The sequence below is a fragment of the Lonchura striata genome, chromosome 1 (assembly GCF_050655825.1).
Source record: "Lonchura striata isolate lonStrDom1 chromosome 1, ASM5065582v1, whole genome shotgun sequence".
Classification (NCBI taxonomy): domain Eukaryota; kingdom Metazoa; phylum Chordata; class Aves; order Passeriformes; family Estrildidae; genus Lonchura; species Lonchura striata.
The window spans coordinates 116,579,991-116,597,176 of record NC_140703.1 but is presented as its reverse complement, the minus strand read 5'-3'; the positions used below and the strand labels follow the sequence as shown (position 1 = coordinate 116,597,176).

Below are 17,186 nucleotides of genomic sequence, written 5' to 3'. Positions count from 1 at the left end.
TGAGTTGAATGTCTCTCTTTTAATTTTTTTTAAATACAAAACAAAGTATTTCACAAAGGACAGTGGTGCATATTTGAAAATTTATTTCAAGCATGACGTGTTCTATATTCACAATTAACGTATTATAAAACACAGATTTTTAAAAAATTATTGTATTTTTGCCACGTTGCGTTTTAAACGAAGACACTTGGAAAATGCAAACACAGAATCACCAATACTCAACACTTGACAATTCTTCCCTGCAGTTCTTTTTTCTCTGTCATTTTTTGACCTCTGCCCTTTCCTGGGCCCAGGTTTAATTTCTTTGGTGTCAGATCAAGGCAGTGCATCCCCACCACCACTTGGACATGCAAATGCTTTTATCAAACCAGTGACCCTCAGGAACCAGCACAAATCTTTCCCATGACAGACAGCTTGATTGTAGAGATCTCCAAAGAGTTGCAAAAAGTAATTTTTTTTTTCAGGCTGCTGATGCAGCTGAATCAGAGGAAGCAAAGAAAGAATTTTTGCACAGTGAAGCAGCAGCATAAAGAATTAAATGCTTTAATATTATTTCCAGGTAATAGCCCTTGATTTGTTGGATGTATTAAAAAAAAAAAAAAAAAAAAAGCTCTGAAGTCTTATAAAAGCTTTACTAGAAGCAGGATGTGCTGCCTGGACTCTGAAATGTGAAGTGCATTATTACTTTTTCAAACCTTTGGAAGCAGCTTTGTTGCTGACTGGGCACGACCCACCCCGCACTCGCACGCGTGCCAACACACCCAGAAGTTTTCCTATCAATAAACAACCCCCACAAATGTTTTCACCATGAGAAATGTTCCACCAGAGCCCAGCAGGAAAAAAAAAAAAAAAAATTAAAAAAAATGAAGTCCCAGAAATACGGACATGGCAATAAATGGGTTTTTTGAAAGCACTTCATCAAGAAAATAGTTTAAGATATGACCTCAGCCTCACAATGGAAGAGGTGTTTTACTAATCCAGACAGCTGAACGAAATGAGACATTTTCAGTGCATTATTCCTGGGCCTGGAGCTGGCTGGATCTCTCCAGCCCCACATCCAGGGCCACCCCACACCACATTTGTCTGTCACACACGGAGAACAAGAAAAACGAGGATTTTCCTGCAAAAATGTTGTGGCTTTCTGGGCATGCCACGTTTGGCAGAGTCAGACTCTACCTGACAGAGAGTCAGGGACTTCTCCAGGGACTCACCCGCAAGGATTTCATCCATTTCTGTCCCTTGGGAATTCTCCTTGGCTTTGGTTCTTCCCAAGGGAAAGCAGCAAATCCTTCATCCAAATCCAGGAGACACCACAAGAGGCCACTGAAAAGGCAAAGTGGCTTGGGCACATCCAGGTTTGGGCAGCTCTCCCTTGTGGCAAGGAAATCCCACTCCAAGTTTCTTCCCAGTGCAAAAATGTTGGGAATAACCTGACAGCTCCTAGAAGCAGCTCATCACTAAGGCAGCTACAAAAGGACCAACAGCAGCCAGGAAATGGTGCAGCATTTTGCTGTTAAAAATATATATCTGCTGCTGCTCAGCCACTAAAGCTTTACAAACTCCTTCTGCCCTTCCAAAATTCCCATGTTTTATCCTTTTCCCTGTATTTTTTTGTCCCTGGTGAAGGGAGAAGGAAGTTTTAAGGAAGCCACTCAAGCCCCAGCCTGAGGCACAACCTGGTTGTTCAATCCCTCCAGGCACTTCCCAGTCTGTGTGGCACAAAACCCCAGAGGTGCTCCCTGCAGGCAAATCCTAAAGCTGAGAGAGTTTTAGCTACAATTTCTGGGTCAAGGTGAACTTTTGTACAACCCTGTGGCTGGAAAAGCAGCACCAGAGCTCTGCTTTCCTGCAGCAGCACAGTTTGCTCGTGAAGGAAAAGGCAGAAAATAAATGAGGATGCAGCAGCAAGATGTGAGTGTGCATGTGCACACCCATTTTTTATAGATCTATATATAAATATATGGTTTCTTCTTTTTACTGAAGCTTTATTAAGCCAGACTCGAGTCTCAGTTGATTACAACATGCATTAATATTGAATTCTGATATCAAAGGCAGCTGCCAAACCTTCTCAGCCCGAAGCACTTTTGAAAGCATCTGGTGGGGGAAAGCTAAACTTGGTGTATCATTTTAATTATGGCAATTAACAGCTGTGTGTGTGCAGTTCTAGGAGATGCTGGTGTGCAGCCTCACATGATTTGGATCATGGGAAAAAAAAAACAAAACAAAACAGCAGGGTTTGGACAATCAAGACAAATCTTGCGAGATGGAGCATAAAATCCTAAATTGAACAGGGACAATTTAATTTCTACTCTTGCTGCCAAACCACCTAAACCCTAATATGTGAGGATTGGTCAAAATTACTATGACAGACAAGTTTCCTTGTTTTAAAACTTCTTGGCTTTGAAGCTGAAACTATCTAAAATGTTTGGATTGTTTATGAGGCGAACTTTAACCTAAAAACCCCATTTCTGGCTAGAAGACAGTCATTTCCTTTCTGGAAACCAATCTGGCTGATCCACCATGGAAAAAAAAAAAAGAAATTAAGGTGGCCACATCACACCTGGGACAAGCCTGGTTGGCACGGAATTTTTTGGGGAGCTGTGGTGGCCAAGTCTCCTTGGGAGAAAACCTCACCGAGCTCCCACGTGGCTGCTCCAGGAGAATTCCCAGGCTGTTCCCCCCACCTGGAAATGTGCAGGCAGCCCCAAAAATGAGCAGCTTTCAGGTCAGCAGGTGTTAAAGCTCTTGCTTTTCCTGCTTAGCAGCAAACCCAGGCACTGGCTTGGGAAAGGGGTGACAAAAGGGCTGTGGAAGGGAATTTGGACCCGGGGGAACGGTGTGATTTCTCTTTCTCACTGCAGTAGTTGTTTGCAGCAGGGACTTTGATTTATTCCCTTTATTTGTTCACTTAACTTCATTGAGATAATGATATAATTACCATTAATTATAAATTAATTACATTAAATTATAAATTAATTATAGGTTCTACCCCCTGAGGTGAGACGCTAAAATATCCTGGGTGCGACACTGCTCCAGTGGGTTTTTCTTCCTGAAACCTCTTGGAAAACCATGATTTGAAGGACAGATGAGATGATTTACTCAGATCCAGCTGACTGAGGAGAGCAGAGTGCAAATCACTTGGATAACCAAGCACAGCTCCCAAGTGCTGATGGAATACTCTCCCAAAAACTCAAGGCAGCCTTTAAGAGCTGCAGGCCTGAGATCAAACCACAGGTTGGTAAATTATTGCAGAGGTCTACACAGAGAAGAACCAAATCAGCAAGGATCTTCACTCAGACCTGGAATTAAGCACAGTGGTGATCCCAGCAATTCAGGAATATGTGATGTTCCAGCTGGTTTCAGTGCAGACAACACAGAAAAACAGAATTTAGTAAAAAAAAAAAAAAAAGTAAAAAAATAAATATTGTCCTGCACTGTGCTAAATCACACAGAAACAAAATTAAAAAAAAGGAAATACTGAGCCACTTCAGTCTCTCCAGTACAGGGTGAAAATGAAGACAAAGTTCTGTTCACCACAAATACTCCTTTTTGCAATCAGATTCCTTGCAAAAGAAGAGATCCTCACAAAGAATGGCAACAGAGGTGTGTTTTAACACTGATGAAAAGAATAAAGGCCTTCAGCTGTGAGATCACCACCTCTTTTCAGCTGCTGACGTTACCCAGGGCAAACACAAAGCGGAAAACCAGAAGGAAAAATCCAACTTTCAGCTACCCTTCCCACCTTGAACAGGTCGAGGTGCCAGTGCCAGTGCCAGTGCCAAAGAGTCCCTGTCAGTGCTTGGGGACGATGAGGTTCCTCAGCATGTCGAAGGAGTTGCCATCAGGGTGCACAGACTCCACGCCCCGGCCCTCCTCGTGCACCTGCAGGTATCCGTAGTCATCAATGCCAACGATCCAGGCCAGGGGCCCCTCCTCGCCACGGAGCCGCACCTGCTTCCCGCTGGAACACAGAATTCTGTCAGGAATGCCCTAAGGGAAGTGCAGCACGTGCCTGGGGTGTGTTCTATTTCCTCTGTCGGAGCTGGGGCAGTTCTCTCTGCTCACTGGGCAGTTTTCTCTTTATCTCTCCCACAGCCAATCCTCCCTCCAGGAGATCTCTTCTGTTCATGGGCCATTAATTATTAATTATCTTCTGTCCATCCCTGCATGGCTGAGAAAATTCCATCATCCATGGGGAGATGCTCTGCCCAGGGGAGGAACCAAGCATTCCTACCTGGATACAATCTGACCCGGCATCTCCCTCCAGATCTCTTTTGTTAATGGGCCATTAATTATTAATTATCTCCTGTTCATGGCCACTGAGTGTCCCTGCATGGCTGAGAAAATTCCATCATCCATGGGGAGATGCTCTGCCCAGGGGAGGAACCAAGCATTCCTACCTGGATACAATCTGACCCGGCATCTCCCTCCAGATCTCTTTTGTTAATGGGCCATTAATTATTAATTATCTCCTGTTCATGGCCACTGAGTGTCCCTGCATGGCTGAGAAAATTCCATCATCCATGGGGAGATGCTCTGCCCATTCTACCTGGATTCCTAGCATTCCTACCTGGATACAATCTGACCTGGGAACAGCACAGCAGCCTTTGCCCCCTGCATTCCCAGAGGAGCAGCTTTCTTCCCCCTGCATTCCCAGGGGAGCAGCTTTCTTCCCCCTGCATTCCCAGAGGAGCAGCTTTCTCCCCACTGCATTCCCAGGGGAGCAGCTTCCTTCCCACTGCATTCCCAGAGGAGCCCAGGCCCATCTCCCCCAGCCCTGGAGCTCCAAAGGAAAACTCCCCCCTTGTGCAGGATCCTGCTCCAGCAGAAGCACAGCTGGCACTGCAGGAGGGCTGAGCCCCCCTGGGATGGGACTGAGCCACCTCCCTGAACCACAGGGGACAGGGCATGTTCGACTCTGGCAGTGCTGCTTTGTATTACTTCATTTTTATTTTACTTTTCTTTTTTGTCTAAAAAAGAACTGTTATTCCTACTTCCACATCTTTGCCTGAGAGCCCCTTAATTTCAAATTTTTAACAATTCAGAGGGAAGGAGCTTACATTTTCCATTTCAAGAGAGGCTCCTGTCTTCCTCAGCAAACCCCTGTCTTTCAAACCATGACAGCAACTCATGGACACTGAGCAGTTAAAACTGATGCCTTAAGATTTCAGCTTTTCCATTTTTCCAATCCTGTACTGCATTAGTGCATAACTCTAAACTCCTTAGGAAGTGTTTGTGACTGTCTTCACATTTTGGTCAGACAGAACAATCCCTCTAGGCCTGAAATCCAAGGACACCCTACAGCCTCAGGCCCTGAAAAGGATAAAAAGTGAATTGGGAGGGAGCAAAATGATTAATGACTTCATTACCTGCAGCTGTAATTGGAGGATTAACCCCTGATAGGTAAATGGGCCAAATTTGTAATTGTGTGAAACACTCGTGACCATTGTCCAGCTTGGGTGAGGCCTCTGGGAGGCTTCTGAGTGCCCCAGGTGTGTCTGTGGAGCCTTTAATAAATACCTGCTGCTCTTATTCTCTTAATCTTGTCTAGCCTCTGTTCTAGGGAGCCACTCCAAGGCACCAAAATCACCTCAGAGGACTCATCAGAATCATTAAAAGGATCATAGAATGGTTTGGGTTGGAAAGGGCTTTAAAGATCATCCTACTCCAACCCTGACAGCTTCCATTATCCCAGACTGCTCCAAGCCCCAGTGTCCAACCTGGCCTTGGGCCCTCCAGGGATGGGGCACCCAGGATTTCTCTGTCACCACCCTCACAGGAAAGGCTTCACCCTCTAACAGAATATTTCACTTCCCACCTCACTGGTTTCTTTACCCAGAATGACTTTCAGCAGCATTTTCTACCTGCTTTAATCTCCTTTTTTGGAATGAATGGAGTTGGAGTTAATCGAAAGTCTATTTGTTTCATCCTCCTAAAAGTACAGCAGCTTCATCCATCTCAAACCAAATCATTCTGAATTCCCTTTGTTTGGAGATGATACATGTAAAATACTGGAAGCATCCTTTAACACATGCTAGTCTCTGGTTTATTATGTGCTACTTTAATTCTCCCTTAAAAATGGGCATCCTGCTCGGGAGCAGCATTTTAAATTATTCAATTCATATTAAAGGGAATTTTGTGGAAAAAGACAAAATATCCACGAGCTCTTCCACCAATTTTATTAAAAGAAAAGTTTGAGAATTCTTACCTGTGTACCCAATACTTGTAGTACTGGGGAAGGATTCCATTGGGCCCCTTCTCCTGAAAAACCTCGATGAGCCTCTCCAGCACCGTCACCGTCCTTGCGATGAGACAATCTGCACTCAGAGGCTGCAGCTCCGTCCCCTCTTCCCTGTTAAACTTTGCAATGAGGTCGTTGATGCAGATGGTGGGGTTGCTGTTATTCACATTAAACCCAAAGCCTGCAGAAGACAAAGAGATGGACACAGTCAAAGAGACAAACTCTTTGTCACCACCACAGCCAGCACTTAATTCATCTGCTCCCCACAATGATCCCTCAGGATGGCTCTCACAGCTGGTTTCATTCAGTCTCTTGCACCTTGGAATCTTCTTACTCTTGTAATTACAATTTTCAGCTCACATTTTGCTCTTTGTCCTCAAAAAGCCTCCTCAGAATCACAGAGGCAAATCCAGCACAGCCTTTCAACCCCACCCCATCCCGCCAGCGAGGGCTGGGAGAGGATAAACTGCACCTTGGTTCCAAAACCAGCCGTGTGAGACATTCTTCTGCTCCCTGGCAGGTCCTCAGCCCACTCAGAGAACATCTGATCCTACCCTAAGATGGAGTTTTATCTCCCAGTCTAAAATTTAGCTCAGAGACCTTTCTGTTTACTGCAGTGAGCCGAGTGCCCTTTCCAAAAACCCAGACTTTTCACTCAGCTGGAAAGCCTTGTTTGGCTTGCTCAGGAAAGCCCAGAAGGTTTGATTTTAACTTTGTAAGACTCCAGTTTGCCTAATCTATCTCACCACAGCATATCCTTTAGAAGCCTCAAGCCTCTCACTGAGATTTCTCCAGCTGGAATTCCCAAATTCTGAGTTGGCAGAATGCCTCCCTTGTTTAAATATGGCTCTTGGGGCCTTTTCTGCAGCCTGCTGAAACAGGCTTTCAGGGATGTAAAGAAGTATATTGTATTACCTGTTTATTTTTTTCTCCTAATAATTTTGGGGTTTTTTTCTTTCCTCAGACATTTGGGATAAAAACCCCTGTCTGTCAATCAGGTTTGGACATGATGCAAGGAGATGCAGATGCCTTGACTTGTAAATTTGCTGTTAATAATTCCTAATTTGTGTTAACTTTGAGAAGGATCTCTTCAGCTAAAAGGAGTTTTTGATTTTTAACAAGTCAGGGAATGCACACAAACAAGGCACGGTGATCCCAACACACCAGTCCTGTGGAAACGAGCTGAAATGGGTTACTGGAAAGAGATAAAAGGAAAATGAACTGGAAAATGCAACGAGTTGTGCCAGCAAATCCCAACTCAGCCGTCTGCTGAGGGAATGTGAGGGAACAGAGACACCGTGGCCACTGAGGGGGTCACAGGGCCTCGGGGTCCATCAGCAGCCTCAGCATCGCTGCTCAGAAATCCAAAAAGTGGCACACGACAGCCACCCAGGGATGAGGAGCTCGGCTGAAACCCCAACACCTGGGAACGGACACGGCGAAGGGGAAAAGGCAGCCAGGAAATCGGAAAACCACGAGGTGCTCAGGGCTCTGGGGCCACCTCTGCAGTGTCCACGAGAGAAGCGAGCATTCAGCAGTGCCCCTGCAGTGCTGATGTGGCTGATGGATGTTCCAGTGGTGGATCCACGAGGATCTGGACGTGCCTGAGCAGAGGCAGAGGAGCGCCGGCCGGTCACGCTCGCTGGCTGTCCCCTGCATTCCACTGGTGCTTGGCTCCTCCGCCTGCTCCCAGTCTGGCCCTCACATTAATGGTGAATATTCTTCTCAGAACTCCTCCCCCAGAAGTCCCAATGCTGTAAAGTTCTTCAATTTTAAATTTCAGATTGGAAAAAAAAGGTTTTTTTTGGTTTTTTTTGGTTTTTTTTTTCCCCAAGTGTGTTTAGAAGTCTCGGAGTGAAGTGTGTCACCTGCAAGGCTTAAGCAGTGAAAATTCAGGCTGGTTTTTGATCTTATTCTCCTGAGCTCCTCCTTGGAGCAGTGAAGCCACAGAGATGATCTTTGATTTCCACCATTATCCTCATTGATGGGAGATTCTTAGGAATGCCATGGAAAGAGCTAATTCGGTGCCTGGAGGTGGCACTCAGAGCTCTGGCTGGGACAAGGTGGGCACAGCTGGGACTCCATGGGCTGGGAGAGCTTTTCCAGCCTCAGGGATCCTGGGATTCCGTCTAGGAGAGGATCCTTTGGAAAAGGGGTGATGGATCTGACACACCTTTCCTGTTGGGGAAGCTGAATCCCATCAGTGCTACTGACACAAAAACTTAAATGTCATGAAGCCCTCGAGAACTTCCAGGGAAACACAGCACTGGAATGATGGAAAAGATCCTTGGATTCATAGCAAGGAAGTTTCAATTTTAAAAGCTCCCAGGTGAAAACAGACTGATGAAAACGGGCATTCATCTATACCAGACCAACCAGATGGATATCAGATAGAATGGACACAGAAAATCTCTGTTTCAATTGGAATATTTTGATGTTTAGGGTAAGAATCAAAAGGTCCAAACCAAATATGTGAAGTGCTTAAGGGACACTTGATATAATGCATTTTTTGGATGTATTTCTGCTTTCCTTGTGTGAACCAGACTGTAGGAAAACACGGAAGCTGTAAATGGTTGATGGGGCACAGAGAGATTTCTTAAGTTTCTGTGCAATTTCCATTCTGTTCGAGTTGATTATTTACAAAATGAAGGTATAAAATTGAACAGAAAATGTCAAGTCTGTTGCACAGAAGGAGGTGTCCTCTTCAACCCTTTTCTTGCTTGCACCTCTAAAATCACAGAACTTTGACAGGAACAACATCATGACCACTCCATCTTTGCAGGATAATTTACTTGTGCTACATTCAAATAGCAAATATCATATTTTTCTTTATACTTTTAGACTTGCTAAGGAATTTTCTTTCAATTTTTCAGACGCAGCAGAGACAATTACTTTTTGAACCAGAATCTGGCAGGTTTCTTAGCAGATCTGGGAAGCTTAGGGGAAAACTTCCTTATCAAACAGCAGGATGATTATCAGACTAGAGATGATAAAAACATCTCAATAATTAAAAAATGAAAACATTACTCTGTGTACATAGCTCTTCTTCTGATTTAAAAGGCATGTTCTTCGTTTAACTGTTTGTCATGTTCCAAAAAATCCATAAATTGGAAAAAAAGGATGGGGTTTTCAGTATATTCCACTGGTTTTGCAATAAATCAAGGAGGACAACTTCCCTCTCCCGTGCAATGCTCTTCCTTTGAACTCTACTACACCAATCCAGATGCTTGCATTGATGTTTGACTTGTCAAGCATATGGAATTATTAAGAAGAATGAAAACATTTACTTTTTGTGCTTCCTCTGAATTTAATGTTGTGCTTTATTTCTTTATGCCTGCTGTCATTATTTGTTCTTGTCGTTGCCATTTTTACTGATACAGACACTGATAACAAAATCATCCAGAAAAAAAAAAGCAGCACAGAAATGCTTCAAAATAGACATTTACCAATGAGAATATGAAATGTTGTTTCAATGAGTGTTGAGTTTACCAGAACTCCACCAATCTTCATGAGATCACTGTAGTAAATATCATTTGGCCACTTGACTCGAAGCTCAATGTCCTAAAGAAACAAAACCAGACATTTAGAGACATTTACGGCTCATTCATCACTCCAGAGGCTGTAGAGAATCATGGAATGGTTTGGGTTGAAAGGAATTAAAGCCCACCCAGTGCCACCCCTGCCATGGCAGGGACACCTCCCACTGTCCCAGGCTGCTCCAGTCCCAGTGTCCAACCTGGCCTTGGGCACTGCCAGGGATCCAGGGGCAGACACAGCTGCTCTGGGAATTCCATCCCAGCCCTTCCCCACACTCACAGAGAAGGATTTTTCCCCAACATCCCACCTAAACTTGGAATTTTTCACTTGGAAGCCATTCCCTGTGTCCTGTCCCTCCATCCCCTGGAAATTGTCTCTCTCCAGATTTCCTGGGGCTCACCCTGAGCTCAGCCCAAAGCTTCTCCTGTGCAGGTGAACAATCCCAGCTGTGCCAGCCTTTCCTGCCAGCAGAGCTGCTCCATCCCTCTGCTCATCCTGGAGCCTCCCCTGGGCTCTCTGCAGCAGCTCCAGCTCCTCCTGGGCTGGGACAGGGCTGGGGCAGCTCTGCAGGTGGGATCTCACCTGTGGGGCAGAGCAGAGGAGGAGAATTTTCTCTGTCTCTGCCACACCCAAAGTGCTGCTGTCAACTGCTCCTCATGATGAGAATCTACTGAAATGCTCCACAAATGCTACAGAAAATGTAACCCTGCCTGAGGAAACTTGAAGGAACTGATGCCTCAGGTTTGGGCTTTTCTATTTTTCACATTCTGTGCTGCTTTAGTCTGTGGGTCTGGGCTTCACATGATGGGATGCTGAGCTCTGTGCACAGAGCAGAGACAAAACAATTCCTGCTCCAGCTGGGCACCAAGGACAAATGATCCAAACCTCAGCCCAGGAGCACAAACAGCGTGGGCTGGAGAGAGAAAAACAAGCAGGGTGGGACTGATGGGCTGGAGCTGGAATGGGACAATGAACTCCAAGGTGCCAATGGAGCAGAACTGATCCCAGGGAGAGCCCCGGGAGCGCTCGTGCATTTTGGGACCATTTTGGGTCATTTGGGTGCAGCCCTGGCTGGGCTCTGGTGCTGCCCAAGGTGGATCCATGGAGGAGATCCTTGAATAAATCCCTGTTTATTCTGTAGCTCTGCCCAGCTCTGCTCCAGCTCAGCCTTCCCAAGCCATCAGTAGCAGCCAAAGCGACAGTGACATCCTGAATTTGGGAAAGGAAACTCAGCAGACAGCAGAAATCCCAGTTCCCAACCACATAAATAGCTCAGAAATATCCCAAAGCTCTCTCCGCTCTCGGCAGCGTCGCGGGGCTGGAAACACAAACTGAGCTGTGTGACAGTGTCCCAGCCCCACAGAGCAGCTTTTGTTGAAACCACAGGGCTGAGCTGAACTTTGCACTGGCTACTTAAACACAAAAAGAAAGCAAATGTGCTTCCTGCAGTTTGAAACGCTGCCCATGACTGCTGCATCCCTGGGGGCAAATTATGGGAGGTGCTCCAGGCCTACAAGAGTCGCATTCCCTCCTATTGTAGGGGATGAAATCCCTTTACAGGATGTGTGAAAGCTGCACCTGGGTCCGTGTCTACTTTCCTGACAGATTTAAAGGCCAGGGAGGAGTCCGTGACACGTCCACTGACAGGAAATACTACCTGATTTTGCTATCAAAGCATTCTGAGGGAAAGTATCACCAGCTCCTATTCGTTATGGGAAAGAACTCGGCTCCTCGCACTGGGGGAGGGATTTCAGGGGGCTCTGGAGACATGGGAGGTATGACCCAGTGAAATGGTGCTGTCAGTGATGAAAGGGCTGCCAAAGGGGGAAACACACACCTGTAAGACACCAGACAGTAGCTCTGTGCCTGAAGTGACAACAAGCAGCAAGAACAGCTGAGGCAGCTGGGTGTTCTCATGGCTTTGCCAGGGAGTGGCTCCACCAGGCACCACACAAAACATCACCAAACAGGCTGGAAATGGAGCATGTTCTTGTCTTGCCTCACTAGAGAGAGGCTCTGCTGTTGTCAGAACAGGAGAGCAAAGCATCCTCTCCATTTAAAGCCCATCTGCATCCTCAGCATTAACATCTGACAAGGGAACTTCCAACTGAGCCCTCAGACTCACAACAAAAGCCTTGGTTGCTGCTGGTTCAGCAGAGTCAGTGATTGTGGCCATCCTAAGGCTGATAAATTGAGACATGGACATTTTGGAACCAGCCCAGAGGAGGCTCCAGGATGAGCAGAGGGATGGAGCAGCTCTGCTGGCAGGAAAGGCTGGCACAGCTGGGATTGTTCACCTGCACAGGAGAAGCTTTGGGCTGAGCTCAGGGTGGCCTGGCAGGGCCTGGAGGAGCCCCAGGAAAGCTGGAGAGAGACAATTTCCAGGGATGGAGGGACAGCACACAGGGAATGGCTTCCAAGTGAAAAATTCCAGGTTTAGGTGGGATGTTGGGGAAAAATCCTTCTCTGTGAGGGTGGGGAAGCCCTGGGATGGAATTCCCAGAGCAGCTGGGGCTGCCCCTGGATCCCTGGCAGTGCCCAAGGCCAGGTTGGACACTGGGGCTGGAGCAGCCTGGGGACAGTGGAAATGTCCCTGCCTGGCAGGGATGGGATGATCTTTCAGATCCCTTCTCACCAAACTCATTCCATGATTCCATGACTCTCTAGCTCATCCCCTTGTGATGGCTGCTGCAGTTGGCATGACAGGGACACAAAGAAAAGCCTTGCAGGACCTGAGTTTAAAAGTGATATTCAAGCACTGAGTTTTTGATAAAGTTTTAAATTTTCTTGCTGTAACATATTTGATTCTAAACCTTTAATTCTGTTTTGCTCCCCTGCCAAGGGCTGATGTCCCCTCAGCTTCAGTAGATCTGTCTTGGTCACAGAAAGCTTTTTGCTGTCCAAATGCTCAGTACAGTACACACATTAATGATCCACATTTTTTACATCAATATTTGGAACTTCTGTCACCTTTTTTCTCTTGAATGGAATAAAATTAAAAAATGCCACAGTACATCAGGGCAGGCACACAGGAGCAAAACCACCTCCATTCATAAATCAGCTCCTTTCCCAGTCATCCCTGTATTTTATAAAACTAACTCTTGTCCCTTCGTTTTTAAGTGGTCCAATTATCCACTCCAGCCAAATATTTTATATTGCAAATTTTAGCCTGAAGCATTTTGTTTTTCCACTCAGGTTATGAAGCACTGAATTTAGAAGGTTTTAATAGAAAGGCTGACAGACCCTAAACTCCAGCAAAGCTACTGGGTGCCACTATAATAAAGTTCATGTGTAAATGTGTATAAGTCATTGATTTTCTGTAATATAGGAAACATATGCTTTAGTTAACTACTTCTGTAAAATACCAAAGTTTTATAGTTAGCAAATATTAGGAAATGGTAACATTAAAAAGGAGATATATGAGGTGATAAAGAAGACTGGTTCTTCATTTTAATACTGATGACAGGACACTTGATTCCCTCTCGAGAGCAATTCTCCTCAGTTCTTGCTTTAGAAATCAGTTTTCAACCTTAAACAAGGGTTGGAAAAATCCTTTAAAAGGGATAAAGTGACCACTGAAACAGCACCAGCAAAAAAAGCAGAAAAGGATTTGTCAGTTTTATTCATTTTTCCCTCCTCCTTATTCTCCTTCAAAATCAAAACAAATCAGCTCCATTGCTGGGCAAACAAAATTGACTTTTTCTTTACTGCTGAGGATTGAGGCTTAAGTTCCACAAGATTAAGAGTGAAATGAGTGTAGTGCATTTGATCAGCTCTGTAAAAGAATATTCGTCCTCTGGATATTGGGTTTCTTCAAACATATCAATAATCAAACATTTAGGAAGGTTAAGTTTAGATTCTTCTTAGTGCTGAAGAACTGAATTATTCATTCAGCCATTCTACACAGAAAAGACACAGCTAAAATCTGAATTTAATGGAAAGGGAACCAGGAGTTTTGAGATGAATTAGAAGGACATACCTCATATCCTGGTATGGATCTGACTGCCTCTACCACTGCCAAGGACACCAGGTGCTGGATAAAGGGAATTCTCTGGCCCAGGTTGGAATGTAGAGGGATGGAGATGTGCAGAGTGCACAGGGCACAGCCCACGGGGCTGAGCCAAACGTTCCCACCACGACCTGGGCAGGGAGAGGAAAAAGGGGAACTTCAACTCAAGAAAAGAACATTTATTTAAAAAAAAAATCACTTTGTGAATGTAGATAACAACTAAAGAGAAAAATTCAAACGTATCCATCCAAGAATGTGCCAAAAGTTCCTCTAATGGAGTTTCCAAACTAATTTTGAAAGAAAAAAGGGTTAAACTGCAAAGCTTTTTCTTCAAAACACCTGGAATTTTTAAATTTTAAAATTAAATTTAAAAATTTAATTTTATTCCCATCCCTGTAAGTGTTCAAGGCCAGGTTGGATGGGGCTGTGAGAATCTGGTTCTGTGGAAGGTGTGACAGGGGGTGGAACAAGATGATCTTTAAGGTCCCTTCCAACTCAGGCCATTCTATAATTCTATTCCGAGGTTCTGAAGTACAAGCTGCTACTTAATTTCCCAGCATATCCTAAATCCCCTGCTTCCAGGATTTCCCTGGTCTCTGCTAGCAGACACATTTTAGAAGCCCTTGCTTTGTCCAAGTGGAGAAGCATTTCTGGAAATGCTCTGTGTGCAGCCAGAAATGCACCCAAACTCTGAACCACCCTGCGCTGAAAGCAGGGAATCATCTCCTCACGGATTCGTGCTCAGAAAAGCTTCTTGGGCCACACACTCTGCTCTTCCAGCAGAATAAATGTGGCTTTTAAAGAAGTGCCAGCATTTTTCTGGGCAGGAAACACGACTTGCTTACATTTATCTGCTCAGGCAGGTCCTTCAGACTCAATCTCAGAGCAAGTGAAGGCCCCAGTGCTGTTCCAGTTAGCCCAGTTTCAGTTTTCATCTGGAGCTCTGACTTGGGTTACACTGAGAGCAGTGATGGCAGCTTTCTTCACTGGTGAAACTTTTTTGGCAGGAACCAGGAGACCACTAAATAATTTCTGCAAAAGCCACCAAACATCCTGAAAAAATGTTTACTTTGGGCTCTTATTAACTTTTGGGTTTTCAGTTTGAATCTGCAGTTCGAGGGAGGAGAAGAGGACAGGCTTATTCTATGGGTTATATTATCAAAAATGCTCATGATGCAGCTTAAAATGTCTTGTTTTGTGTATTTAATACATATTTATGAGTAAAATAAGGAAATTTACTCACCTTTCCCTTGTGTTTGTCGAACAGCCACTGCTATTAAACCCATCTCCTCAGGCAAGTCGAACATTAACCTGCCAATTAGGGAAAAAAACCAAAAACCCCACATGCTTATCAGCTGCAACACTAAGCTACATTCATGAAAATCAAGGCTTAAATATCAGGTAATATTTTATGTTAACGTTGCACCACCATTTTTTCAGTTTGCATTTAGTCCTGATCACAACCCATTAGAATTTTAAAAAAATGATTGGCTGAAAAACGATAATATAAAATATTATTTTATCTGCTAGGCTGAAATAAGTCAGAGCTATAGTTCATTTAAGTTCTGATAACACAGGTTTTGTATTTCTTCACTTCTTCTTCAAGTGCTCATTTTTTTGGTGTCCCCATCTTCAGCAAGTGACAACCAGCAATTCTAAACATTTGTTTCTACTTACAGCGAATTTTTGTTCATACTACAAAATATAAGAGCAGCAGTTTCTGATTATTTAGAAAACCAATATGGTGGCAATAAAGCAGTTTAAAAGATACACTATCCCCTGAGAACTAATTATGATTTAACTACAGTAAATAAATCTACACCTTCTGAGAGCTCTAGAGAACACTGGCTTATTTTAGGCTTGTGTTCTGCTTTTAAAATAGTTTCACTTAAAAGAATACTAACTTTCCTCTGGGGATAAGTAGAAAGTGCACTTTAACACCACCAAATGAGTCAATGCTACACTTAAAATAAAAAAAAAATTTAAAAAAAGGAAAGAAAAGAAGAAAAAACCCTACTGAGAGAACTTTGTTCAAGCCACTTTTAAACAGATCTCAACTGTACCACCATCCTCTTCCATTTCATGTTTTCAGCAAGAGTTATTTCAGAGATAAAACATATTCAAGGTGTTGTCTGTGAGGTAAGCCCAAAAAGTGATGTCTAGCCCACAAATCTGCTTTTCCCACAGGCACAAACATGATATTGTTCATTCCTATAAAAGCAATCTTGTCTTGGGGGTAAGGGCAGCCCAAATCAGAGAAAAATGTACCATTCACAATGATTTCCTGTGAGAAATGGATTTGTAAGGAATTTCTAAAATTCAATAGAAAGTTTATATAGTGTTGTATGTTTGTGTGTAAATACTAAGATAAGGTTTAAAAATTGTTTTAGAGAACTAGAACTGTGAAAGATGTATTGTAGTAAGGCTATGTAGGGGAAAAAGTACAGATAATTGGTGTTAGAAGTAATAGTAGTATTGTGTGGTAAAAGTAAGTTGTGAAACATTTATAAAGTATTGTAATTAAAAAACAGGCTGGATTCTGATGGAATGGTGTTGAGCTTTCCATCTCTTGTATGCCACTATTCGAGACTCAGAATAAAATCTTTTCAAACAGCTCTCAGTTGCCCCATCTCTGTAAAAGCTGAGAAAACCAACAATTTCCCCTGAATTTCAGATGGGTTTGGGAGCTGTTTCAAGCTCTGCAGTTGAGGAGGTGCAGGAGCAGCAAGGAGGAGCTGTGAGAGCCCCACGGGTTTGTGCTGAGATGAGGAACCATCCCTTGCTCCTGCTCCACACGTGGACAATCAGCAACTCCTGGGGCTGTGGCAGCTCCAAAAGGCAAGAAACCCAGAGATTTCAGAGTATCTCTCAAATGCCTAACTCAGTTTAGGCTGGATGTTAGGCAAATGTTTTTTATGGAAAGAGTGATAAAGTTCTGGATGTCCTGCCCGGTGAGGTGGTGGAGTCACCACCCCTGGGTGTGTTTAAAACAAGCCTGGACGTTTTAAACTAAGCCAGGGTTGAGTTGAGGTGTTGGGGCTTGGACTTGATGATCTTGAAGGTCTCTTCCAACCCAGTGATTCTGGAATTCTGTGAATTCTGTGGTTCTACTTTCATGACGATGAGGTTATTGGGAGGCCCAAGCAAAGTGGGGATCAAAAATGTCTTTGCTAATTACAAATCACAGAATCCTGGAATGGCTTGGGTTGGAAAGGACCTCAGAGATCATCCAGTTGCACCCCCTGCCACGGGCAGGGACACAGAAACCACCAGGGGCTGCACCAGGCCCCGCAGTGTTCTCCCACGTTGTTCCTGAGTCATGGAGATGCCATCAAAGGCCAACAGCCAGAAAGTCTCTTTGCCAGTCACCTTCCACGAAGCACAACTTGATAATTGTCT

General features: G+C 44.3%; 1 protein-coding gene across 8 annotated transcripts in view; it reads right to left on the bottom strand.

The window, feature by feature from the left end:
- The window catches only part of HLCS (holocarboxylase synthetase), a 157,972-nt gene that overhangs the window by 25,681 nt on the left and 115,105 nt on the right, over positions 1-17,186 (bottom strand). For 4 of the 8 annotated variants that reach the window (XR_014957232.1, XR_013339545.2, XR_014957225.1 and 1 more), the window contains exons 7-11: positions 15,031-15,098; positions 13,758-13,918; positions 9,688-9,802; positions 6,209-6,422; positions 3,743-3,961 (exon numbers count right to left, since the gene is read on the bottom strand). Coding sequence is in view for 4 of the 8 variants with exons in the window: in XM_085587234.1 (XP_085443360.1) it covers positions 3,793-3,961; positions 6,209-6,422; positions 9,688-9,802; positions 13,758-13,918; positions 15,031-15,098 (727 nt within the window). In the remaining 4 variants the exon portion in view is untranslated. Of the gene's footprint in view, positions 3,962-6,208; positions 6,423-9,687; positions 9,803-13,757; positions 13,919-15,030; positions 15,099-17,186 lie in introns of all 8 variants that reach the window. The other 4 variants (XM_085587226.1, XM_085587228.1, XM_021527455.3 and 1 more) reach the window with 2 other exon arrangements.